Source organism: Heptranchias perlo, chromosome 31 (genome assembly GCF_035084215.1).
Source record: "Heptranchias perlo isolate sHepPer1 chromosome 31, sHepPer1.hap1, whole genome shotgun sequence".
NCBI lineage: Eukaryota > Metazoa > Chordata > Chondrichthyes > Hexanchiformes > Hexanchidae > Heptranchias > Heptranchias perlo.
This window is the reverse complement of record NC_090355.1, coordinates 18,377,372-18,405,252: the sequence shown is the minus strand read 5'-3', so window position 1 is coordinate 18,405,252 and position 27,881 is coordinate 18,377,372. Positions and strand designations below refer to the sequence as shown.

Sequence of the window (27,881 nt, the reverse complement as noted above, 5' to 3'; positions counted from 1 at the left end):
TACCTAAAATAGTTCTACAAAAAACAAAATTGTAAAACATGGAATGGTCTTTGTGGCTTAAAAGTTGATATGTATTTCTGCATGTGCACTATTCAATAAAATCTGCATTTGCTTTTAAAAACATTTCACATGGAATTATGTCAATCTATTCCATAAGTGATTGTGAACAGGTTTAATAGAAATATTGAATACTTGGCTGTAAACCTTTTTAAATTCACAAATACTTGTTCTATATTGTCTAGAACTAAAATGCTTACACATATTTCAGGCCTATCTAGATCCCAAAACTATATTTAGTGTTGCTCTTATTCAGTCTGTACATGCTTAACATAAGGTACAGGCCAGTGCTTTTACACTTCAGTGCTTACACAGAGCAGCGATGCTGTTCATGTTGGGGAGGTGGAAAGAGAAAAAAATTATAGCAACTTCAAGGGCACGATTAAATTATATTTTTATTTCTCTCATTAATTGTGTACACCAATGATAAGGATGTCTGTGCTCCAACTAGCCCTAGGTATTTTTAAACACCCACTTGGATTGGTGCAGACATAAACAAGTTATTTAAATTCTTCAGTCTCTCAGATGAGTGTGGGGTATTGCTTCATCCTTCACCAATTCCAGAAGAAGAGCCTGCTGCCATATTTAGAGGGCTGTAACTCTCCTTCACTAACTGGGTTAGGCTCTGGTCTTGGCCTTGAATGATAGACATTCTCAGGAATTGGCCGATCTGTCTGCACCTTGGTAACCTATGGAATACAAAGCAAGCAATCAATTGAACCACGAGAAATACTCTTCACAATGCTACACACATTATATATAAAGATTCATTAAGTAAAAGGACCTTATACTTTCCTCTAAATGTAATGGAAAGTAGGAAATCATCATCTTGTGCAAAGATGAATGTTTTTAAAGATTAACTAATCTTCAAAAACATTTCAGTGAAGCCCAGTAAAGATTAAAATCAAGCTAAACACTTATCTTCCATATATAAAAATAACTTCCTTCACTGCAACACTTTACACACCATCATGATTAATCCTATCAAATCAGATTTGAATTAAAATTAGTGACAGTCACATTCCCTGCACTTATTCCCAAACCACAACTTGTTTGTCAAATCTCTGTGTTGATAGGGTCACCACTGAAAAAAAAAGTTAACATTTGCAAAAACAAAATTGTCTGTTATTTGATGATGTTTGATTGAAATCTGAAGTATCCAGGGAATGTTCACTCTCTTTACATTATGGGGCACTTACTATAGATGAAGTTTACCTGCACAAGTTTTTTTTTAAAAACTCTACACTCATATTTTGGATGAGGTGAGAGTCCTGAATACTAAGGTCCAGCCCTCTTGTTTTCAGTGCTAACAAAGGGTTTTATTATAAAGATTGTAAGAGTATACCATATTCCCAGCAATAATGGTCAGTTCTTAATTTAATTGTCATTCAGGACTGCCAGTTCTGAGCAGAAAACACATGAAACACAACTTTTGAGCTCTTTAATGCTCAATGCCCTACCCACATAGCAATTTGAGGTTGGAGTACTCAATAACTATACCATAGCAAACTGAAAACACTTTACAATATCCAAGTGAAATTTGTTTATTTAGAAAACTGACCCAGTCTTACATTGGAACATGTTAAACCTAGTCATCTGGCACAGTATTTTTTTTCTGTGCAGCATAACTGATTGAGTTACAACCAAATGTACAACAGAGGTCATCATATCTTTTATATAATACACCCAATTTACATCAATACTATTCATTCAATTGTAAAAAAAGTCTTTTATGGGAACTCTTGCATAGCTTTATAAAGTGCTATCATGGACATATGCCAACGTATAGCAAAATCTTCTGGAACAACCCACCCTTCCCATTTCAAAGATGAATAACAAAGCTAATGCATTGAATCTGTCCCTCCTCCTTCCAATGGCATGAAGGAAAAAAATCTTTCAAGTCACTGAAGCATACAATAAATTTTGCATCATGAAACCAAATTAATCAACCACAGTTCAAGTACTGTCCCACCAGACTGGTTTGATCCAATGCTAATCATTGGATTATCAAGCCTCAAGAAAAAGACTTGCATTCATATAGTGCCTTTCACAACCTCAGGTTGTCTCAAAGCGCTTTACAACCAATGAAGTACATTTGGAAGTGTAATCACTGTTGTAATGCAGGAAACGCAGCCATTTGCACACAGCAAGATCCCACAAACAGCAATGTGATTGTGACCAAATAGTCTGTTTTAGCGATGTTGGTTGAGGGATAAAATATTGGCTAGGTCAGCGGGGAGGATTCCCCTGCTCTTCTTCAAATTGTGCCGTGGGATCTTTTACGTCCACCCAAAGGGGCAGACCAGCCTCAGTTTAACATCTCATCCAAAGATGGCACCTCCAGTAGTGCAGCACTCCCTCAGTACTGCACTGGGAGTGTCGGCCTGGATTTGTGCTTGTGCTCAAGTCTCTGGAGTGGAACCTAAACAATGCTTTGCTTTATCTTCTCTACCCAATTGTTCTCCTCTCCCCTCTCCTCCAGAAAATGCTGCTTTATGTAAGCACTATAGGATGTCCCCAGAGTTGGTGCATTTATAACAGCTGCTTGTGGAAAATTCAGCAATTCACCAAGGTACACAGATATTATAGAAATTATTAACTCAGTTCTGGGTTATGATGGAGGACACTGCTGACGTGTATTGCTAAAATACAAAGTATGGAATTGTACAATTTGTCACAACTTGGGCCAAGTTTCTGATTCTTCAGGAATTTCATTGAATCTTCAGCTTTCAATCTTATTTAAAACATATACATTCCTCTGTCGTATCAAATCAAATACATACTCCCGTTGAATTGCATGTCTCATGTGGGTTAGAACTAGTGAAAATATATGATATTTGAACAGGCACCAAAGAAGCTCTAATCCAATTTTATGGCTTACTTCACAATAAATGCAAAAAAATGTATAAATTTGCATTACAAATTCAGTTATTGACCACTATATGCAAAACAATCTCTTTTAGGAAGAATTAGAAATGGAGAACTTTGAGGGATCCAAATAGTTTAATTCACGTTAGCTCTATTCTCAACATAGTGAATTTTCTTCTTCTAAAACAAGTTTCTTTTAACATTTTCATTTTACTCAGTGACCAATATCGGATAATGATTGGGTCTTTCAACCACTCCTACGTACGCTAAGCAAAAAGCTACTTTGGCCAATTCCAGTGAAACTAGAGATCACTGGTTTCGTGTCACCATTATTAGCTGTTATTTTCCTCACAGCTGTTCTACTGCCATACAACTTCCAGTGCAGTACACAGGATATCTTCCTTTAGACCAACTTAAAATGCAAGAAACAAACTTTTGGGAGGTACCAACAGGCACCCAGTTTGTCTCAGTGTGTCACTTACTGCATACAAATGCTCAGGAGTTGAAAACAAAAATCAAACTCACTGGCTACAGATATTGTATCTTGAATTCAATTTTATGTCTTTATGTTAATGTTGCATATTTTCCACACGATTTTGTTTCTCTCAGGTTGATTTCACTATTTCTTTAGCTCAATGCTTGTTAATCTTGGCTACGAATGATAAACATATACCTCAGCTTGAATCTCAATCTGCGGTTACATTGTGTTACCAGAAACCAGTAGGTGCTGAGTGCAATTTACAGCCGGCAAGTCCTGGCCGTGAATTATACTCTCGTATTGCAAGCGTAGTTGTCTCCCGCAACACGTAGGTTACAGGCAGAGCTCCATTCCCAGGTGGTACTTTTTAAAAAATGTATTGGGAGCGCAGGTGGCAACATTTCACTCACAAAAAAGACAAGTTTATAAAGTGCTCAGGACTCCCAACCATCCACCTGATAAGTTTTAAATCTACTTGTCACCTTTCTGGAATTATGGTCCACAGGATGTCAAACCTTGGTGGACACAAGACACAAAAACAAACTCCAGAATGAGAAAAGCCCAGCCTACCAAGGCCACTCAGTCTATAATCTGTGTATGATTATTCTATCCTGGACTTCCATCCTACACCACCCATTAATCTCAAGGGGCTCTCACACCACCATTCTGGATATGGATCAGATCTGGTATTTTGCAAAAGTGTTAGTAGAACTGCACTCAGTCTTGTATCCACCGGGCAGGACACATGGAAAACTTTGCCAGTTCTGAACTAAAAATGCCCTGGACAAGTGGAACCTCTGGTCTATACTTCTGAGCACATGTGAAAGTATAAAGTGAAGGCTGTATATCCAGAACTTTTGCTGTTTTGCCCGTGTACTCAGGAAAAAAAAAAATCACAACTCTAAGCACAACCACTGGTTACTGCCACAAAGGCCTGATAGATATGAATCTTTCTCCCTCCAGTAAACTTTTCATGGCTTTCTGGCTAAGGTGTTCTTCTTCATTCAGTATTAAAATTTACAAACATGGATCATTGGCTAGATTTCACTAAAATACTAGCAGAAAGGAAAAGCTTTTTAAAAAAAATGTCAAACTACAAAACATTTCTGAAAATGGTTCATTGCCAGAGCAATAATTATCATAGGCATGAAGGTTTGTTACAGCTTCCAAAATACACACTTCATCTGACGATCTATCATGCATTTTCTTTACAGTTCTAATGTACAGCTTCAGCACAGAACATTAAACCTGCAGCAGTCTAGTTATTTCCATCATGCGTAGGTCATGCACTTACTGTCAACAAACCTTACCTCCTGCTGTCACGATTTTTGGTCATGCCTTTCTGACAGCATTTCTACTGTAATTTGCTGTGTAACTATTTCCCATTCAATTTTGCTATGTCAATTGTTATGTTATAATAGGGGTACTGGTTCCTAGGTGGTTCTATGCAGCAAGCATACGAAATCTCTCTCCCAACTCAGTCTTATTTTGTATCTAAATAAAAACCTTATATTTATCAACTGATCACGGGCAATTTACTAGTATACAAATCAATTTTGAGGGACAGATAGATCAGGGACAGTCATTTGATATGCACAATACAATAGCAATGCTACCATTACTAGACAAAACAAAAACAGTTTGAATTACAAAAAGTTGAACCTAGTTGTATTTCTTAGAATTCAAATCACACTTATGTGCTATTGTAGTCTACTGAGGGTTAAAGATAACAGAATAACCACAATGTCACTAAACAGAATATGAAACATAAATAGTAAAGCCTAGTGACATGAAATGAAGCAAAGCCTTGGCTTGATGCCCACTGTAAATACAGAACTGTTTTTCTCACAACTATTAACATTGGGTTCAGTTCTCCCAGGAGGAGAGTATTGGCAAATGGTTCCTGAAAATTCTGCAAAATATGTACAGCTGGATGACAGACAAGCTTGCTGAGGAACTCTGGAATAGGATATGTATAGAGTCTGCTGGCAAGATGCCATGGTGCCAACTAATTTAACAGAGAATGATTGAAAAAAGCAGAAATTCCTAATATACCCTTCAAAAGAACTGAAAATCTTAAGATATGCAACATAATTTAAACCACAGGAATTTTAATAATTTTTTTGGGCAGTAGACTCAATACAAAGAGTAAATAGGGATGTGGACCTGAAACCAAACTTTTACCAATCTCTCATTTCAGGCAAAAAAATTGCCCCAACAGGAATCCATCCACCTACACGGGTCAATAATCAATTCAAATCACTGGTTGGTAGTAGATATGTAATATCAAAGATTAAACTTTTCACTGACCCAATGACAGGCCTCATCAGCTGTACCATTAAACACAATGTACAATTCTCAATTTTCTTGTAAACCATGAGTTTGCAAAAATGTCTTCCACATCACTTTAAAATGATACAAGACAGGTTTTTGCATATTTGTGATTTAACCATAACAGAGTGAACAAATCCCGGTCAGTACAATAAATACTGCAACTTTATGATCAAAAAGCAAGTTGAATCACTGATAATTCTTCATTTTTTTTTAAATGAGTTTAATCACATTTTTAAAAAATACTGAGTGCTTTACTATCACTGTGGGAAAACAAGAAAGTACTGACCTGATGGTTAAGTGAGCTAAATTATCATGCACAGAATAATAGAATTATGTATCCTGAGTTAATGACAATTTATCTGCCGATGTTAGTGAAGGTCTCTCACAAAGCTCAACAAACTTAGCCAAGTTAGTTCCAGATGATATCTGCACTCACTGAAAAATATTTTAGCAAGTACACAGCACAATTCACTTCCCAGTAACTAAACTTAGTTCAATACCGTCCTGAACATGAAATATGAGCAATTAAAATTTAAATGCTAGGGATTTAAATAGTTACAGTATATCAAGTGCAAATAGTGAACAGTCCTGCAGCCTTTCAAGCATTTAGGTCTAATACATAAATATGGCAATATATGTGAGCACCAAACAGGTATCTGCAACCGGACTAATCAGTAAAGAATTTGCTGATGGACTTCAGAAGTTTTTAATTAGTTAATTCTACCCACCGAGTAATGAGAGTTAATTGCTAATCAGTCACAATATGGAAATCTTCTAAATACATTTTATAGATATTTGCAGACTTGAAAACAATGAATAAATTTATAAAACAACAAATATCCAATATTTTTTTTTGCCAAATTTATCCCCTCAAGCTCTACCAAGTATTGACTTCTACACATGGTCCAAAAGTCCTGGTGCCCTCTGGTATCACAGCTTTGTGTACAAACTTAGAAAGTGAGTTAGCCTATTTGACCTTGCAGGCCTCACACCAAAGCCTGATCTTGTCCTCACTTGGCATCTACACACATGCCTTCAAGCAAGGATCACTTGGTAACAACCAAAAAAGAGACACCTCTTAACCTATTTCCCTCAATAGGTTAAGTGCACTTAACCTATTTCCCTCAATAGGTTAAGTGCAACCCCTACTGCCACCCGGGTAAGATAATTCCAAGATCGGGAATTAAAGCTGGGGCTTTCGTGTCTGTAGGTCTTAGCTACATACTGCCTTTACCAATTAAGCCATTAGGGGAGTTTGTTACTATCTCTCTAAATATGTAGCACATACACTACATTCTGCTACAATGATATAACAAACATGGTGGTTTTAAGTGGTTTTAAAACTTTGCACAAGGCAAAGTAATGGAAGCCATTCTAACGAGTAAACTGGAGGAGTGCTTGAATATAAATGACTCAATAAAATAGTTAACATGGATATATGGGAAGATCACCCTCCTTGAGAAATCTGGACTTTGAGGATATTATAGTTAAAGCAGACAATGGAATTCCCTGCAATATAATTTACTTGGACTTTCAGAATACTTTTGGTATGGGTCTGCATGAAAGACTTTGAATTAAGCTGGAAACCTATGGTGTACTATTGGGCCAGATACAAATTTGGTACAAGAATGGAAATAGAGGATGCTAATGAGGCGCATTTTGACAGACAGAGATGATGAGTGGTGTTCTGCACATGTCAGTGCTTCCTACTTATAAAAGTAATTGGAATTTTGAAAGCAAATGAAAGATTGTGAAATTTGCAACAATAAAATATAGAGAGCAGCTAGGATTTGTTAAAGGAGACAGATAGCAGATAAAATTTAATACTGACGAAGTGTTGCACGTTGGACAAAATAATGAACGCAAGTACAAAGTGAATTTAACAGAATTAGTAGTGAGAAAATTTTAAAAAGCTAACAAAATGCTGGGATATATAATGAGAAACAAGTCAAATGAGGTTATGTCAAGACTCCACAATGCACCAGTTAGACCACACTTGCAGTACTGTGTACAGTTCTGGTCACCATGATGCATCAGGAATTTGTGATATAACAAGAATGTGAAAATATTGGAGAGGGTGCAGAAAAGTAGAATGTGAATGATTCCAAATGCAAAGAAGAGGAACTATAAAGAAAGTTAAAACAATTCAATCTCTACAGCCTAAAATGATGCTTTAAGGGAGGACCTCGAAATATATAAAATATTAAATGGCTTAGATAAGAGAAATCTTGAAAATTAAGGAAATTAGGACCAGAGATTGTAAATATGAACTGGTGAAAGATAAATAGAACACAGTTACCAGAAGAAACTCCTTCACATGTATGGAATAATCTGCCATGCTAAGTAAGCTAAGAGACACAGATATGAGGGGCACTCAAAGCAGTTGGAAAGCTTGACTGGGAGAGTGTGAATACTGGAGGGATAGGATTCACTGGACTGAAATGACTGTTCTTGTCCTCATTTTATTTTAAATGGAAGGAACATAAGCAACAGAATCAGCTCATATCAGAGAATGATAGAGGTACAATGCTGTGGCGAGAATCGACCAAAACAATACCACTGATCAATTAGTAGTGAGGAGTACTATTTGATGGAAAATTTTGCTGCAGTCCTCTAACGGTCATCAGTAATAAAGCCCTTTTTTGTGCTTTCCAGTGTCATCTTGGATCAGTGGTAACACTCTTGCACCTGAGCCAGAAGGTTGTAGATTCAAATCCCATTCCAAGGACTTGAGCAATAGTCAAGGCCAACACTTCGGTGTTGTACTGAGGGACTACTACATTGTCAGAAGTGCCATCTTTTAGGCGACAGGTTAAGCCAGTTGTTCAGGCAACAGATTAAACCAGTCTGCCTGCTCAGGTGGATGTTAAAGATCCCCCGGCACTATTTGAACAAGAGCAGGGGAATCCTCCCAGCATCCAGGAACATAGGAACAGGAGTAGGCCATTTAGCCCCTCGAGCCTGTTCTTACATTCAATGAGATCATGGCTGATCTGTGACCTAACTCCATATACCCTTTGTAGCCCCATATCCCTTAATACCTTTGATTAACAAAAATCTACCAATCTCAAGATTTAAAATTAACAATTGAGCTAGAATCAACTGCCTTTTGTGGAACAGCGTTCCAAACTTCCAACACCCTTTCCGTGTAAAAGTGTTTCCTAACTTCACTCATGAAAGTCCTGGCTCTAACCCCTAGTCCTAGACTCCCCAACTAGCGGAAATAGTTTCTCTCTATCTACCCTATCAGTTCCCCTTAATATCTTGAAAACTTCGATCGAATCAGCCCTTAATCTTCTAAATTCCAGGGAATACCACCCTAGTTTGTGTAATCTCTCCTTGTAATTTAACCCTTGGAGTCCAGGTATCTATGCTGCACTCCCCCCCCCCCCCCCCCCCCCCCAAGGCCAATATATCCCTCCTAAGGTGTGGTGCCCAGAACTGAACACAGTACTCCAGGTGTGGTCTAACCAGGGCTTTGTATAGCTGTAGCATAACTTCTACCCCCTTGTATTCGAGTCCTCTAGATACAAAGGCCAGCATTCCATTAGCCTTTTTGATTATTTTCTGTACCTGTCCACAACATTTTGATGATCTATGTACATGGACCCCTGTGGACCTCCACTGTTTCAAGCTTTTCACCATTTAGAAAGTATTCTGATCTATCCTTTTTAGGTCAAAAGTGGATGACATCACACTTGCCTGCATTGAAATCCATTTGCCACAGTTCTGCCCATTCACTTAATCTATTAACATCTCTCTCTAATTTTATGCTTCCATCTACACTGCTTACTACGCTGCCTATCTTTGGGAGGACTACTTGATTCTGCTGCAGTCCTTAAACGATCAGTAACAAAGCCCTTTTTGTGCTTTCCGGTATCATCTTGGCACAGTAGTAGCACTCTTGCATCTCAGCCAGAAGGTTGTAGATTCAAGTCCCACTCCAAGGACTTGAGCACAAAGTCAAGGCTAGCACTTTGGTGTTGTACTAAGGGAATGGTGCATTGTCAGGAGGTGCCATCTTTCAGGTGAGAGGTTAAACCGTGGCCCTGTCTGCCTGCTCAGGTGGATGTTAAAGATCCCATGGCACTATTTGAACAAGAGCAAGGGAGTCCTTCCAGCGTCCTGGCCGACATTTATGTCTCAATCAACATGACCAATTGGTAATTTATCTCACTGTTTGAGAGACTTGCTCCTGCATTTACCTACACTTCAAAAGTAATTCATTGGCTGTAAAGCACTTTGGGATATGCTGAGGTCATGAATAGTACTTTATAAATGCAAGTTCTTCTTTTTGCCATTGTTCTCTAAATAAAGAGAAATAGCCCAACCATCTGTCATTCTCACAGTATTTGAAGTTGGAATAATCTACTCTACCTTAGACAGTTCTCCTAAGTCCGGTCGAACCCAGCCCAGTTTGTCTAGTACACAGTTATCGAAAGCTTCTTGTTGCTTGCGGCATTGGCGGAACTCTTGCAGATTGGTATAATCAATGCATGTCCAGTATTCTGTGAAAGGCTCAGCGCAGTGGGTCTTTATCTTCCTACATGAAAAAAACATTGATACATTAGCAACTCAGTGTCCCATAAGCCAAAATTATGAGGGTTCTACAAAATACTTCAACAATAAGGAAATAACAGTAAACACAGAATAAGAATGCATTGAAGCTGGCAATTCCCATAATTTATCAAAGATCCAAATAATTCTCACGTGCCTTGTATAACATTAAAAAGCTTGCCACTTTATGGATATTTCTGTCGAGTGTGATGGCGTTGACCTTCATTTTTTTGCCCCATTGTAACCAACTACACTTTGATACAAATCAATTAACAGCAAAAAAGGCTGAAAGATGAAGCAAATGACACTGAATTACCAAAAACTCAAAATAGTACAATGGGAGATAAGTGCACACCTATTTTATGTTTTGTAACTCATAGCAAGTTTGGAAAAAATCCTGTACAGAATTCTTCTTCAATGTCATGACTGATGAGTACCATCATTGAAACAGAACTTAATCAGGAAAAGTTTTATACTGTGTGTTGCCAAGCTTCCTATAATAAGCTGGTTTAAAGAATTTTTAAAAACTATTACAAGAGGCGATTGAGTTAAAGATAATTCCCTTTCTAGCATCTAGATCAAAACTTAGTAGTTTCACATCCTCCTACAATATTAAAAAGGAGGAAAGTCTCAGGAAAAAAATATTTAAAATATTTACTATGGGGAACTGAGTGGAGTATTAAGTTAGTTACTCCCCTTTCATCTCTGGGATCTGGTCTGAATCCAGTCCTGGCTGATGAGATTGAAGTCTTCTCTGTCTTCTAGCTATAAGGGCCATACATGAAATGAATCTAGTCAGTCTCAATTCACGGTGGTATGCATGGGCCCACAGCACAAAACTGCCACTAATTTAGCAGTAATTGGCAATCTCACTCAGAGGCCACAGGGTGGTTGGTGTGGGAAACAGAAAAATATCACTGCTGCAGCAGGGGCTGCTCTCCTGAGGCACATTGTTGGGGCACAGGCAAGGGAGCTTAGTTCTGCACTGAACTGCTGCAAACCTGCCAAGCAAGGGAGTACTTGATCTTGATACCATGTGCCCAAAATGGAAAGTGTTTTATTGCTCAGCAGCAAATTTCATTACCTTGACATGAGAAAATTCACAAATCATGACTTGATTTAATCTGAATCTATGCAAGTCAATTCCTTCATGCTGTCAACAGTGTAAACAAGATTTCTAATGGTAATTGAGAAAATGCCTTAAATTGCAGTCAACTACCAAAATCTCTTAAATTTCTAATGCAATTGTTATTTAACAATCAAACAGTAAAAACCATATGGCAGGTAACAAGTGTACCAATACATCTGGCAAAAGCATGACAAAAAACACCAGTGATTTGTTTTGTCCAAAGTCAGCTAGGAATTTTGACACTGTATATGTTGATAAATACTCAGGACTTCAATGCGTACCTCTCAATTACATTGCTTATAGCTAATCATCATCATTATCTCCTTCACTGCTTGCAATCTGCAACTTTCCATGCAATCTGGCACAAAACAATTTATTTGACTTCTGAAGTTGCATCCAAAAGCCAAGTGCTTGCAGAAACAGAAATTAACAGAGCAGCAATAACTTTGCCATTCAGCATAACTGCTCCTTGTCAACAGATCTGCTACTGAAATTTGGGGTGTGAGTGTGAATTGAGCCCACTTAATTTCTGAAAACAAATGCATGGTCAGTTAGCAGGCAGCAATTGAATTTGGTTACTCCTTTAGTTCCCAAAAACTAAATTGTTTAAATATGGATAAGATGATGCTTATATTATCAGTAAATGAAGAGTCTGAGTCAAACTTAGCCATTTTTGCTTATATTGCCTCAGTGATATCACGTAACAGGTGCATTTCCTACATCAAGCAAGTGAGCATATTTCAATTATACTTTGCTCACGTTTTTAAAAAAAAACAAAGCCCTCAAAACTTAAAAGGCAAAGCTATTTTCCCCTCATTTCTAAAAAAAAAATCATTCACACATTATTCCTATGATTCCTCCTGCTCCTTAAGTTGCAAGATTTAAGTGCACAAGGTGCACTAAAACTGAATGTAAATTCCTTTGCCTAGAAATAACATGGAAACAGGCTGCTCAGCCCAACCTGTGGGTGTTGCTTGTTCACACACAACAATCCTAATCCCATCTGCTCACCCTGTTCCCATAGCCTTTTATTCCCTACCTAATCTGTTCTTAAATACTGATATGGTCTTTGCTTCAACCATTAACTATAGTAGTGCATTCCACATTAATTCCTTTAAAACAATTCACAGTCCCATTCACAACTTCAGAAAGCAACAACTATACTTCATGGATTTAACTCACAATGAGGGCATGTGCTTGTGCTACTTTGTAAGCCACAAACAAGTTTGAGTGTATTTAATTTTAACACTGGGGAAGTTCTCATAACCCAAGTATTATGCCTTTGCTAACACTTTTTCACTAAAGTTGTAGATTTTTTTTGAAAATTTGATTCAAGCATTGACTTGAAAACTTCCATTCATTGGATTTCCACTCCCATACAGTCCTCCCAATGGTAACAACCCATCTTGTCAGTCCTCTACACACTGCAATCTATTGCCAGCTGGAGAAGTAGGGAGGTTTAGGGAGGAAATTCCACAGCTTAGGACCTAGACAGATAAAGGCATGGCCATCAATGGTGGGGTGAAAGAAGTGGGGGATGGACAAGAGGTGAGAGTTCTTGGAACGAGAGTTCTCGGAGGGTTGTAGGAAGTTACAGAGAAAGGGAGGGGGGCAAGGCCATGAAGGGATTTGAACACAAGGATGAGAATTTTAAATTTGAGGCAGTGGTGAACCGAGAGCCAATATAGGACAGCAAGCACAGCGATGATGTGAGTGGGACTTGGGGAACCTTAAGATACTGGTGGCAAAATTTTGGATAAGCGCAAGTTTACAGAGGGTGGAGCAGCAGATAGACTCAGGCAGACTGGCGATGTTAGAGGTGGAAGTACAGTCTTTGTGATGGAGGCAGTGAGGTAGGAAGCTCAGCTCGGGGTCAAATAGGGCATTGAAGTTGTGAACAGTCTGCTTCAGACCAAGACCGTGTCTCAGGAGGAGGATGGAATCAGTGGTGAGGGAACAGTGTTTATGGAGGGACTAAAAACAATGGCTTCAGTCTTCCCAATGTTTAACTGGAGGACACTGCAACTCATGCAAGACTGGGTGGCGGACAAGCAGGCTGACAAAAAAAGCAATGCAGGAGTAAAGAGACGTGGTAGAGAGGAGGAGCTGGATATCATCAGGGTACATGCAGAATTCAATCCCCTGAATTTTTCGTTTACATTTTCATCTCATATTAATATTTTCTATTGAAAATCAACTTTCGAATGAAAGCACCTAAAATTGACAGTTTTACACTACCATGCCTACCCACTTTCTCAAATAATGGTCAGATAATTTCGATCTGCTGAGAGATCGAACGGTTCAGCCCTTGTCCTGTCACTTTGATGTGCAGCGCCGGGCTGTCGTCTGAAATCCAGTGCGGGGCTTGCCGGCCTTTACCCAACTAAGCACAGCGTGCGGACTAAAATCGTTAAACCAGCAGAAGCAGCATCCGCCGCCTAGCTCCTCGCTCGGGCCTGGAGTACCTGAAGAAATCCAGCGCGCACTCGTTGACCTTCCTCCCCTCCTGCAGACATTTCCGCGGGTCCTTCTCCTCCCAGCGGCACAGCATGAACTCTTTATTGGGCTTGTCGCACTGTGAGCCGTAGTGGTGAGCAGCCGCCTTCAGCACCGCCGACGACACGTTCACCTCCTGCACATTCAGCTGCTGCAGCGACGGCAGCTCCACCGTTGTCATTTCGAACCCCCGAGCTTTCCTTTCACAGCCCGAGGCCCAAATTGCCGGCAGAAGGTCACAACAGCACGCATGCGCCGCACCCACACAGCCTAACTTGATCATTTTACATAGTCCCGCCCATACCTTATTTGTGATTGGCCGATTCTTGCCCGTCGCCGCAATTCGCACGTAGATGATTGGATAACTGGACTGTCAATCATTGGCGGGTAGCAAGCTTGGTTGAATCACAGCCCAGCTCCACTGTGATGTTAATTTTTTTTCAACTTCCACTTTTAGTTTTCATTTTATTTATTTATATTTGTAAAATATTAATTGTTCCGCTGTGTGTAAATATTTTGAGGTTTTGTTTTTTTCAACGAGTGGACTGGTCGGGTCAAAGGGCGTTGCCATGGTGACATTGTTGTGCCTGAAGCCGGCTGGGGTGCAGCGGTCCGCGGGTCGCTGTGTGAAGGCGGCGCAGCCATGGAGTATACAGGTAGCAGCTACATCGGGGAGTACCACAATGGCAGGTATGGAAAGGACGATCCCATCGTGACCGGACTGAAATGTCAGCTTACTTGTGACCTAAGGAGAAGCACTGGGAGAAGGGACCAAGGGCCTCACATTGACTTCACTGGGGAGGGAGACATCATCTGCAGCCGCAGGTGGAGAGGCTGCTCTTTAAACAGAAAGTGCTGCAACTGGGCACCAGCTGAAAGGGGAAAAGCAAATAGTTTTTTTTAGCTGGAAAACGGAAACGTTCACCTGTCGCCCTTTACCCTTTCAGATGCTGACTGCCTTGCTGTGTATTTCCAGAGTTTTCTGTTTATCAACATTTGCAGTTTTTCTGTTTAATTCTACCGTCTATTTATTAAGCTCTTGATATTCTTAACGTTCTTTTCAACCACAACATGAATTCTGTGAATCGTGTGACAACATTATTCTGCAACGATGATAGATATTTCAATAACCTCTTACCACTTTCAATTAATCAGTATAATTCTAAAACTATTTTATCTGTAAGCATTGTTTTAATTTATTGGCACTGTAGTACATCCTAAAAAAAATGGAAGATACAGAGTGAATCTATAATTTGATCTTGATGGTATTTGAACTCTTAAAGTAAGTCATGATTCTTTTATTCGCTCCCAACCACTGGAATAAAAAAAGGAAATTTTCACAATTTAAATTCAGATGAAGAAAGTCTTTCCGGCCATCCGATCTGATCTCATCCATCCAAATTACCAACTCTGCTGTTTTCTGATAACCGTATTTATCTGTTTCTTAAATGATGCCAGTCTGCTGGCCTCAGTCCCCTTCCTGGGAAGCTGTTCCAGCTGTTTATCATCCTCTTCTTAAATTCTGTCCTAAATTTGCCATTCACAACTCTGACTCTGTGGCATCTTCTCTTGCTGCCCTAGTTTTTCTGAAAGTATTCTTTCTGATTTACTTTATGCTGTTAATTATCTTATACATTTCTATAAGATATCCTGTGAAATGTCCCTTTTCAAGATTGCAGGGTCCTTGTTTATCAAATTGTTCTAAATACCCTTCCCTTGGACACTGAGGACCAGCCTTATTGCTCCCCTCTACAATGCCTTTAAGGTCTTATGTTGCAGAGACCGGAACTGGATGCAGAATTTCAGATGCAGCCTGACCACAGGACTGTACAGCTCCAGCTCTGGAAATTTTAACTCGTTGATTTGGCAGTATTACACAGAACAATATTTGTTCTGTTTATTGCTGCGTCGCACTGTTTAGACATTATGAGCAATAAGTAAGTCTTTTCCCTCGCTGGCAAGTTCTAGCCCACTGATTTCTTGCCCATCCGAGAGGAAAAATAATTATTTTACATTCCTTTAGCATAACAAATGAATGTTCTAGTGTTTAAAGGGTTAATAACTGCTTGTAGTCTCAGCATTCCATCCTTGCTCCCTCCCGTTCCTCATTAATATATTCTCCAGCACCAAGTGTGCAAAATGCATGTCATGCAGCCCATCATACTTTTTTTGATTGGATCATTGTCATTCATAGAAAAGCAACAAAAGAAAACCAATCACTGTTAACTGAATGATGCTGGTATGAAAGCAAATAGGAAAGCTACCAACGAAGAATCAGCAGAAATCTATCAACAAATTATTTGCAAGGAGAAAGAGAACAAATGAAATCAATCAAAATATTTTTTTGAAAATGCTTTCAGCCGCCATTTTGCTTTGTCAGTAACCTGAGGATATAGTACAAAAAATAAATTTTCCATCATTGCAAACACATAAAACTTAATTCACCAAAAAATCTTTGAGCTTACTCAGTAAATTATCCATGCCTTGTTGGAAATCTACCCAATAGGTTTTGCCCTCAAGGCTACCCTATCACGGGCTGCTGAAGCTCGAATTTTACTCCTTTCAAACAGCTCGCTCTGTATAACTGATCCTTTCCTGGTGATATTTATCTGATTTCCATGCATGTATGACGGTTCAAGCCTTTGCACATTCACGACCTCAGTGCACAGTAAAAGGCTAGTCCTACTGTGCATAATTCCAGTTTGTGATTAAAATGTTAGTGTGCACATGTTTAACACATGTGTAGGACACGGGCTTTAGCCCATTTATTTTAAACAGGTAATGCTTCTGTCATAAGTGAAAAGCAGAATGCCATGCCAACGCATTAATTGGCCATACGCAAATACCAGCAATAGTAATCTCTCGGCTAATATTTTCTAAATTTGTAGAATCAATGCATTATATGCTTGTACTGTTGTTGAAATGTTGGTTTCAAATCAGTGCTCTGCAAACCTTGATTGTACGTATATATTTTGTGAAGCCATTCTATATTTATGAATGCAAACTTTTGAAAATACAATTTTAAAAAGAGAATTAGAATATGTTGTCCCAAACCACTGTTTTCACAGCATAACTGAACTGTTGCCCAATCCCACTGCATCAAATGACAAATCATCTTGATTATATGGACAATTACAGAAAGCTGAGATTGAGTTCAAGCCTGTGGCATCTTGGAAGCTTCAGATGGCGTCATAAACCACAAAAATAAAATCAAGTGATTTATCCAGTCACTTGAACCCAGAGAGTTTGCTCCAGCCCTGAACACTTCTCCAGCCTTTTTTTTAATATCATGCACATTTCTCCACACCTTCTCATTCATTTTTACTATTGAAGTTCATATCTTGTGTGTTGACTGTAACACCGTTCAACAATACATGTCCTGATAAATAAAAAATAATGGTGCAGTACTCATTTTCTGCCAGTAGGGGCCTGAAATTCCACTTCTAATGAAAACCAGGAGAATGCCTGTTTTTGTCCCTGGTTAACGACTCACGAAGTTGCAATGCGGGGAGCTTTGAAGCGCGATTTCTGAGAGTGCAATTTTGTTGGCAGGTTGTTAATTACCAAGAAAAACAGATGTGCTTTTGTTTTTTGGTAAAAGAGGAAATTCACCCTCTAGATGTCATTAGCACTATTTAAAGAGGTTGTACAGTAAATTACGATTTCTCAATTGCACCAGAGACATCTACTGATGAAAACTATGTCTACACCAAACTTTCACTACTGTTTAAAACAAAGGGAATTTAAAAACACCTAGTGATGTGTTAGATTTGAATCTTGCTTATGATCTTTTTCTTTATTTTCTAAGTTTATGAATGTGGGAGATTTTTGTAACATTAAAAGACTATTTGAACTTGGAGCCCACCCTTTTTGGTTGATCTCAGCCCCACCTTTTCATGTTATCCCTCAATCTCTAGAAACCATATCCAGTTGTCTCTTGAACCCACTTATACTTTTTGCTTCAAAGATCTTCCTGGTAACTGATCCCAAATGTATCTTGGCCTTTGTGTGAAATAGTTCTGCCTGAGTTCCCTATTTTCTGTTCTTGGTTTTTATATTGCATCACCTAGTTTGTGCTACCTTTGACAGTGTGAATGATTTGCCATGATCAACTGCATAATACTGAAGCCTGTTCGATCACCACAAATCTTTCTCACTTCTAGTGAGAACAATGTGCAAACACTCTACCATCCGCTTTACACATGTGGTGAGTGAAACCCGACGTACTAGGATGTGTTGTGTATGATATGAAATCAACAGAGTTAAAAAGGCCAACATGAAGGGTCTAGACAGAGTAGATAGAGATAAACTGTTCCCATTGGCAGAAGGATCAAGAACCAGAGGACATAGATTTAATGTGATCGGCAAAAGAACCAAAGGTGACATGAGAAAAAACGTTTTGCACAGTGAGTGGTTAGGATCTGCCTGAGGGAGGCAGATTCAATCATAGCCTTCAAAAGGGAACTGGATAAGTACTTGAAAGGAAAAAATTTGCAGGGCTACAGGGAAAGGGCAGAGGAGTGGGACTAGCTGGATTGCTCTCGCTTAGAGCCAGTGCGGACTCGATGGGCCAAATGGCCTCCTTCTGTGCTGTAACCTTTCTATGATTCTATGATTTTATTTGGCAAATAAGAAATGGTACTAGGAAGAATCCACTGAAGGAAGTGCACCTTTTTTAAAAATTCGTTCATGGGATGTGGGCGTCGCTGGTGAGACCAGCATTTATTGCCCATCCCGAATTACCCTAGAGAAGGTGGTGGTGAGCCGCCTTCTTGAACCGCTGCAGTCCATGTGGTGAAGGTTCTCCCACAGTGCTGTTAGGTAGGGAGCTCCAAGTCCTCAACCCAGTGATGATGAAGGAACAGTGATATATTTCCAAGTCAGGATGGTGTGTGACTTGGAGGGGAACGTGCAGGTGGTGTTGTTCCCATGTGCTTGCTGCTCTTGTCCTTCTAGGTGGTAGAGGTCGCTGGTTTGGGAGGTGCTGTCGAAGAAGCCTTGGTGAGTTGCTGCAGTGCATCCTGTGGATGATACACTGCAGCCACAGTGCGCCGGTGGTGAAGGGAGTGAATGTTTAGGGTGGTGGATGGGGTGCCAGTCAAGCCGGCTACTTTGTCATGGATGGTGTCGAGCTTCTGTCAGGGGTGAATCCTTTCAATGTTTCTGGTAGTGAATAAAAATCCAGTGGAAACCATTTATTGTCAGTTCCTACTTATTGCAACTCTTATAAACCTAGATAGTTCAGACCAACATTTTAGAAATTTTGATAATATCATGTTTATATAAATTTTTCATTTATTCAACTTTTTACATACACAACTTTTTTGATGAGTTCTTGTGCCAATCAAAGAAAGGGATGTCAGAATGTTACTGCTGGTGTAGCTTGGCCAGATGAAGATTAATGGAGATTAACAATGGCCTGGAATTTCCAAACGTTTTCTGCCCTTTTTCAGTTGGTTTCTGGGTGGGGGAGTCGAGGAAATATGGCAGGGAGTCATTCTGCAGGATGCTGAATACACCCATATTCAAATTAAACATTTATGACAGAAATATGTTATCTGATGCATTAACACCACAACAACACTGAACAGCATGAACATAGAGCTATTGATTGCATTTGGACCAGCGAGATATTTTAAAAAAGGATTAAAGAGAAACATTTTTCCATGACCAGCACTGCCGGCTGCGGTGTGGTGCAGCAAGTGCCACAGGGGTTCCTTGTTCACTCACCATCTGAAGCCGGCAACCTGGGGACAGAAGTACCACCAGGAACCGGCCTCAATTATTATAATTAGCCTAACCTCGGAAGGTCTGTTGGGGTCAGGGCAGAATTGGAAAATACAGGCCAATGTGCCTTTACCCCAACCTCGGAAAGCATCCCCTTCTTCACCAGTGCAAATTGTTCATTATTCACATCTAACATCTTTAGCCCTTGCTTGATATAAGGAGCCTGTAGCAAATTGTGCGCAGTTTTGTGCTGTGAACCCACACCCAGTATTGGGTTGAGATTGCGTCAATTCATTGCACACAGGAGTCTTACAGCTTTTGGAGACAAGACTTCCATTCCATTAGTTTGGGATGGATTCAAACACAGGGGTGAAAGGACAGGACATATTGGGGGTGGGGATTTTAACTGCCAGCAGGTTTCTGACAGGAACCCACTGGCTTCAATTATATTCCTGCCCGCCCATGGTGGGATGAGGCTGCAGTGATTTTAATCGGGTCTCATTAACATGCCGCTGGCCAACTTTCCCAGAAGTGGGTGCTGGCCTGAATAAATTAGGGCAGCCTTTGGCAACCTCCCAGCACTCAGGTAAGTGAGGGGACTAGGTTTCCGGGAGGGGGGGTCTCACAGTAGGGAAGGAGTGAGTCCAAGGCAGGGGAGGCCTAAATGTTCCTTGTGGGGCCTGGAGGAGCACAACTGTTCAAAAGAAAGTGAAAAAACATAACTTGAATGACGTCTTCTGCTTTGGATCCTCTTCTGACTAGAGTTCACCAGGTGGGAAGCCGCAGCAGCTTCCCTGCTCAGTTCAAATATAATGGTTAAAATAGCAGTCGGGGCCTAATGACATCATCAGACTCTGATCTGCATATTTAAAGAAGGACCCCCATCGGCTTCAGGCGGACGCCTTTGCTGCCTGCTTAGAAGAGCAGGTTAAGATTGAAGACTGGGGATCCATACGGGACATCGGCAGGTAAGGCACCTGGTCGATTTTAATTGCCTACCCACCCAGTATCCTGCAAATGGACAGGGTTAAAATCGACCCCCTTTACTTTAAAAAAACACTTTCTTATTATGGCAGTTCTATGCAAGTGCTTGCAACTCCTTCAGAATCTGCACAAGATCAGAGCAGCAGTAAATGAAAAACTGGCCAATGCATTGTATAGTGATTTTATTGAGAAATGGTTCAGTTTGAGTGAGACAAGCAACATCGGAAGGAAACTCTTTTTATTCTGTCACATTCAGTGTCATTATGAATAGCCAGCCAATATTAATGCAACTTTCTATTTTCTGCTTTCTGTTTTCTCTCAGGATGGAGGGGTTTGGGGTGTACACTCTCCCAACAGAAACAAGATACGAGGGAGAAATGAGAGACGGCATGTTTCATGGCAATGGAACCTTATACTTTCCCAATGGAAACAAATATGTAGCCACCTGGGACAGTGGAGTCGTAATACAGGTCCGATTTGAATATCTTTGGACAGTATCAGACCAAATATTGTCATTCATTGGGAGTGACAATCACTCAGCTTTGTTCAAAAATGTTTTGATGTTTGTTAGTCTTAAAAATAAAAAGATCTTTGTGTGATAAGTAATCTTACATGCTTTCATTCTTTCTGATTGGAAATGTCTTCCAGGCAATCTTTCTCTGATGTTAACAGCTCTGCAGTGCTTCCAACCTGTATCTGACATTTATTGATTCGCTATACTTGTCTTTTAGGGTAACTACATATTTGCAGATGGATTGGAATATGAAGAAGACTGGCAGTACTGTGATGGTTACGATAGGCGCTTTTACACTGAAATATGTAAAGGATTGAAACCAGCAGGTATGTTTATAAGAGAGCATCAAAAGATACATAATATTTCACAAAGCAAAGAGCAAATAATAAATAAGCATATTTATGTAGTAAGATATTACTATACAATAGTTTATTTCTTGGTAAGCTACTATGATATGTGACTGGAATTACTGCTATTCTACCTTATATGGTATATAGCTTCTACCCTTTCAGTTGCATCATGCCATCTCTACCATGCTCAGGAAATTTATTAACCCAAAAGCAAAACATATTATAAAGAATAACAGCTGTATTTAGGGATTAATTTAGCCTTGGAAAATTTTTCATAAACCACTCAAGATTTGCTCTCATGGTTTGTGACATAATTAGACTTGACTGCATTCGTGCTGAACTCACTTCCATCCATCTATTATCCTATATGTAAGACACGTATATACAGTGGATATTGTTGTAATCTGTTGATATTTCTGCACTTGGCTAAGGTCGTTCCCAGCTCACAAACTTGGATCCTCCAAGAACAATTCCAGAAGGATGTTATGACTGTGGCGATGGCTTCTATGACCCAAAAACCAGAATAATCACTGATTACAAGAATGAATTTCTTCGTAATGCTGGTAAGTTTCTTAGAAACACATCCAGTCTGCTCTGCAGATTTGAAATATGAACTGGTAATTTGTTTCCTTTCTTCAAGACTCTGTGGCATTCAACAGTTATCTTTAATCTATTGTTTGACTGGCATCAGTCACATAATAATTCCCTATGCTTGCTTCTCTGTTTCTTGTCACCTCTTCAATGCATAAACACCTGTACATATCCCATGTTTTTGTGATTTAAAATAGTAAATTTTGCACAAGGCATCACAACACTTTGAGTTTGGTGCCATTTTGACTGTTTTACAGGGAAATAATACTGAAGTATATTGAAGTACATCTAATTACATTTCTGAATGAAAGCAATTTCATAAGTTCAATGAATCCTACTGCTTATGTGCAGAATTTAACTACTTCTTACTGCGAGTTGAGTCAGAATTAACAGTCTTTGTGCTTTAAATGTTAATTCTTTTATGGACTAATAAGATGCATGTTTTTCTCTGACATTTCTGTCTTGTTCGTGTACGAAAGTAGCTTCCCGTATTTCATGTATAATTCTACTTTTGCCTGCACAAAATTTGATTACTTTCATTTTGTACATCAAACTGCCTTGAGCTTATTCTTGGTTTATAAAAGCCAAACCCATCACCGGGGGTGTTTTAAAAAAGATATATTGCCAACAACCTTCCTTCAAGAAAAAAAAAACAATTGAGGGCAGTTGGTATCCAATATGCAGAGGAACTGGGTTCCCTGGAGAGAGATAGTATGGGCCAGAAGGCCAGGGCTGTAGAGGAAGAGTAAAGGAACAGCTGCAGGCAAGAGGAACCGAGAAAGAAGGCTGGGATAAAAGGGACAGACCTAGAGCTACTTCTGTGTAGACATCGCAGGAAGGGACAGGAAACACCAAGGCTTCTGGCCAGGGCTTGAAGCTAGCAAAAGCAGATGGTAGGAAATATTCAGGAAGCTCTTTACGCAGTTCCAAAGACCAGACAGGTTAGCAGAAAGTGCTGCTGTCTCGCTCTTAGGTCTGGGAGTGGCTTTAAAGGATGCACAGGTTCCTTGGCCTTTAACCCATGTGCTTGAATGTTCTCTGTAGAGACTGGTGTTTTTTTCACTGATTAACAGGGTGTAAAACAGTCCCTCCTTTGGCAATCCTGTACTTAATTTGTTCTTGACAAGCAAAGGGCACAGTTTTCTAATATGTAGCATCTCCATCAAAAATGGAACTTTTTTTTTGTTTTCCTTGTTTGTTTAAAATGTAGATTACTAATTTAAGAATGTGACTACTTTTAAATGCAAGTGAAAGTCTAAAGAATATTCCCAGCTCACAGTTTGACAATTAAAACAAGTAGATGGACTGAGATAAACACATTGTACAGAAAGCAACTCACAGTAGCTGTAAATTCTCATTAAAGTTCCTAAAAGCTTTATGTAGCTAATAGTTAAAGAATGTACAAAAATAATTGTCTAATGCTCAGGGGCCATTCAAAGTGTTTGAAGTACTTTACAAGAGTATGTGTGCCGAGATGTTTCAAAGATATTCCCTGATTTCTAGTAGTAAGTAATGTATTCTTAAATGTTATTTGTGCCCATTCTCTTTTTTCCCCACTTGATTTTCCCCCCCTACATTGGTGCTGCACATTATGCATCTTTGTACCAGATATGCATCTTTGTACCAGAGGGCAAATGATCTGTGGTTGCTGCTAATGCCATCCCATCAATGGCAACAAGGGGCACAGTTCAGGTGGGATGGATTGCATTCTATCAGCTTTCCATTTACGTATCCCTGAAACTCTCTGCACAAACTGTGTCCAGTCTGGCCAAGGGCTGACAAACCTCATTGATCCAAAATGGGAAAACTCAAAGAATGCTCAACCATGGAACTTTATCTTATAGTCTGAAATAAACTGCTTAAACTACCAGATCTCCCTGCCTTATTTTTATTACAGAAAAGATACAGATTTGTAAAGGACTAGTTTTTGATCTTTACTACTGAAAGGCACTTTAACAATGATGACTTTTTTGCACTGTTTAAGAGGGATACCAGTTTTTCTCTAAATTAGCCAAGTGTTGACACTTCACTTCCATTTGGTACCACGTGACTTGGGTATTTCTTAGTGTCAACTCCAACATGTATAATCTCACAATAACTGGAAGTGGTATCTGAGAGTAGGATAAGCTATGTTGGTAACCAAGGGCCTGGTTTTACTTTGTCAAATATCTCAGCTGGGTGTAGCAGCAGTGAAAATGGCAGTTACCTCCTTTACATATGGCCTATATCTCTTACATAAATGCCGTGCAGCTTGTGTGTGATACATACCGTGGTAAGCTTTTACATGTGTGCTATAACCTTTGTCTGTTCAGCAAATACTGTACTTTTGGGGAATTGTGGTTCTTATTTCCTTTGAAAAAACATTACTGACTGTTGCTTTACCCTTTAACAAACAGATTGGGGCAAAAAGAGGTAGATATGTTGTTTCTTGCAAGCTTCTGTGTTCATTCATTCTTCATTGATGCATTTCCCTCTACTTGTTTAAGGCATAAGGGGAGAAACAGAATGTGAAATAGTGACCACTCCTTGCTGTTTTAAGGTGTCTGAGATTAGAACATGTACAGTGCAATGCATAGCCAGCAGACACTGCTAGCTGCCCAATGATAAAGCAGTACTGTGCATGTGTGCACACCTTTTGACTCCAGAGTTGTATTGTCACTTTAGTATCAATATGAACATGGCAGCATAACATGGCTAGATTTAACAGCAAAATAGGAAATATTATGCTGGTGTTATCCCACAAACCCTGGTTGGCAAGCTGAGGATACCTACAGTATACTGTGCTGTAGATAGCATGGTGCTTATTTATGGAAAATGTACCCAACCAAAAAGATCTCCAGGCTCTTCTTTTAGACCTTCCTCCAGATTAGCCCAGTGGTTCATTTTTTAGATTTCATTTTTACTCCCTCACTGACTATGATGAATTTTCATTGGGTTTGGGCACTGTGCCACAGCAGTGTAAGGGGGAGGGGGAGGTATCTGAAAATGATACTGTATGAAATCGTATACAGTAGTGCTGCAGAGCTGCCCTCATATTCAGGCTTGCTAGCAATAGCAGTGCTGTAGTACAAAATAAAGCATTAGACATTGAAAATGTGTATTATATATTGCAGAAGGTACTAAGGGCTATATTTTATCCTGTTGCTAATATTAGAGAAAAAGTAGACACGAGCATAAAGTGGGAATGCCATTCTATACTAATACCTACTTTATCACTTAAATTACTGGACTGAGAAAATAAACCTTAGGTCCTAACTACTGGGATTTAGTACAGCAGTGTTCTTCTGCCACTTGTTGTTAAATCATAAAATGAACTTAAACAGAATGTTACATGGAACAATAAAAGCCTGCTTTTACACTAGTCCTGCTCTTTAACACTGTTTTGGAAAAACTACATTATAAAGAGTGTGTTTTATCATATAATTAAATTTTATGACAATTTAAAGAGCAAATCATACACAATGATTATATTCAAAGTCTTGTTATATTGGAGAATATATATTTGATACATTTACCCAAATGTTTGAAAAATATATTAAAATATTGAATAGTGTTTTCCTTTGCAAAGTTAAAATGGTAAGACTGAGATCCTGCCAATGATCAAATCCCAGCCAAATAACAATTTCCAGTTGATTATAGAGTTGTGCTATGTTAAAAAGGGAAAATGTAGCTGCTGTCTCAAAGAATAAATTATACAAAAAGGTGAGAATATGCCGCGCAATTGTATTTAAGCTTTAATTACCATATGCAAACAATTGCAGTTAAGCTAAATGGTAATTATAGTTAGCTGGTAGCTAGTACGATTGAAACCACAAGGATTAATTGCGCTTTAAAAAGTGATAAAATGTGTTTCTTGAGTTTGACCCAGTGTCACAGGGTGAGGGAGAATAAGAGAAAGTAGTTAGTTTCCATGCAGCTGGCAGGAATCAGCCTGGGCATCTGGGATTTAATTTGGTGGCCACACAGCCAGGTAGAGTGTGAAAAGGCTAGTCAAGTGGCTGTTAAGGCCATCGTCACCAATTATGAACAATCAGGGAAGGATTTAAGCCTTGTTCATGACAATAGGCCAGTTCATCTTGTTTCATGGGTTACCACTGAAGAGGTTGCAGCTGCACTGATTCAAATTAGCCATGAAACCTACTGCAATTATCCTACAGGGTTCTGCTGAAGCTGAAATATGTTTATCATCCACTATTGTAATACAGTACATGGCCACCCTGAGCAGAATGGTGTATGCGACAAAAAGTGCAAGTTAGCAGATGTAATTGATGTAACAAGGAGGTGGTGGTCTGACATGATGCCCATCGTAAGTCATAAAATAACAGAGTGCATTATTGGAGCCTTCCCTGATTGCAGATGCAAAAAATACAAATGTTTGGGTCTGAAGGATTGAGTCAATTTAAATCTAATTGCAGCATGCTGCAGCCTGAACTTCACTGGCAAAGTTCCATTTTCATTTGACAAATTACAAGAAAATGTCTGTCTGTATTTTCAGATGATGATGAGCATGAATGGATAGTCCGGACCTGTCGGAAAGGTTGGGATCAGATAACAGGATACAGGCCTGAACTGCACCAGCAACAACTACCAAGATACCCCTCGTGATATTGGAGCCGGGCTTTTGGAACCCATGCTAATGCCTCCCTGTATCCTCATTCCTTTGGTGTTTAGCATTACTTAACGAACCTTACAGAATTGGTTGAATTTAAATGCTCTTCACACATCATCCCTTTTCTTTAAAAGAAACAAAAATTCATTCACATTAACTTTTTAAAGTTATGATTTAATGCATTTGGATTTGGGGAGTCTTAAGGAAATAATACTAACTGTAATCTTTCTCAATTCTTTATCTTCTGCACATAATTCATGTAAGATATACGATTCATAATTTCTTCAATTTCACATTTTTCTGTCCTGATAATTATACTGCACACAGTTTTGATCTGCCACATGCTGATTAGTACAGGTCAAAAAAAGTAAATAGAGCAGTGTTCATACTGATGTGTACATGTAGCCTTGATATATGTTGTATAAATCCTTCAGTATAAAACTGTTCTGCTAAAGTTGTAGTTGATCCCCAATCTAGTTAGCCTAAGGTAGTTATTACTACAGGATTACTAACTTAAGCCAAATGCTGTCCCCAACTGAATGCTATGATCCTGCCTTTTACCACCTGACATTCATGATTGTGGATTGTAGCTTTGATTTGGAATATTGTCCTTAAATGCTGTGAATATTTTCCTGGTATAAGTTAAGGATACCTTGATAGCTACTCAGTTTTATAGATATGACTATGAGGTGGAAACTTTGTGTGCTTCTGTGGTTTACATAAATCAGGTACACCTTCTGTATACTGTTTACCAGTAAAAAGTAATTAAAACACAATTAACAGAAGCGTTTGTGGGGGAATGGGAAAGATGCTCATTACTTTGTAAGATGGAATTTTATAACCTCTATATTAAACCAGATATACATTTACATCTTGGTGCACTTGTTCAGCTAATTGAATTTTATTGTATTTGTAAGTTCAAACTAATTAGTGTAACACCTTCGACGGGCAGGAGCTGATAGTCTTTCAGGAGTGTTTATCGGAATACACAAGCCTTTTCTAGTCTTCTGTACACCAACAACAGGTTATTAAACTACTTGTCTAAGAAACATAATGACTCACATTACACCCTTTGTCAGTCCTGAATTTAGTAGAAGAGTGCAGCTGTACTAAATTATTTATATTATAAACATGCTAGTGCTCTGTGTCTGTCACAATAATAGAAGGGGATTTGTATGTTGATTCTT

The 27,881-nt window shown here is 39.1% G+C and overlaps 2 protein-coding genes across 2 annotated transcripts; one reads left to right on the top strand and one right to left on the bottom strand.

Annotated features, from left to right (window-relative positions):
* Positions 1–434: 434 nt before the first annotated feature.
* ndufa8 (NADH:ubiquinone oxidoreductase subunit A8) lies at positions 435–14,174 on the bottom strand. Its single transcript, XM_067969485.1, has 3 exons — positions 13,889–14,174; positions 10,115–10,280; positions 435–746 (listed from the first exon to the last, which is right to left on the bottom strand). The coding sequence occupies exons 1-3, from the start codon at positions 14,098–14,100 to the stop codon at positions 609–611; spliced, it is 516 nt and encodes a 171-aa protein (XP_067825586.1). The 5' UTR covers positions 14,101–14,174; the 3' UTR covers positions 435–608.
* Positions 14,175–14,481: 307 nt separating this feature from the next.
* morn5 (MORN repeat containing 5) lies at positions 14,482–27,563 on the top strand. The gene is made up of 5 exons (XM_067969484.1): positions 14,482–14,609; positions 20,953–21,100; positions 21,362–21,470; positions 21,926–22,057; positions 26,581–27,563. Exons 1-5 carry the CDS (start codon positions 14,563–14,565, stop codon positions 26,688–26,690), a joined length of 546 nt encoding a protein of 181 aa, XP_067825585.1. The 5' UTR covers positions 14,482–14,562; the 3' UTR covers positions 26,691–27,563.
* Positions 27,564–27,881: the final 318 nt, after the last annotated feature.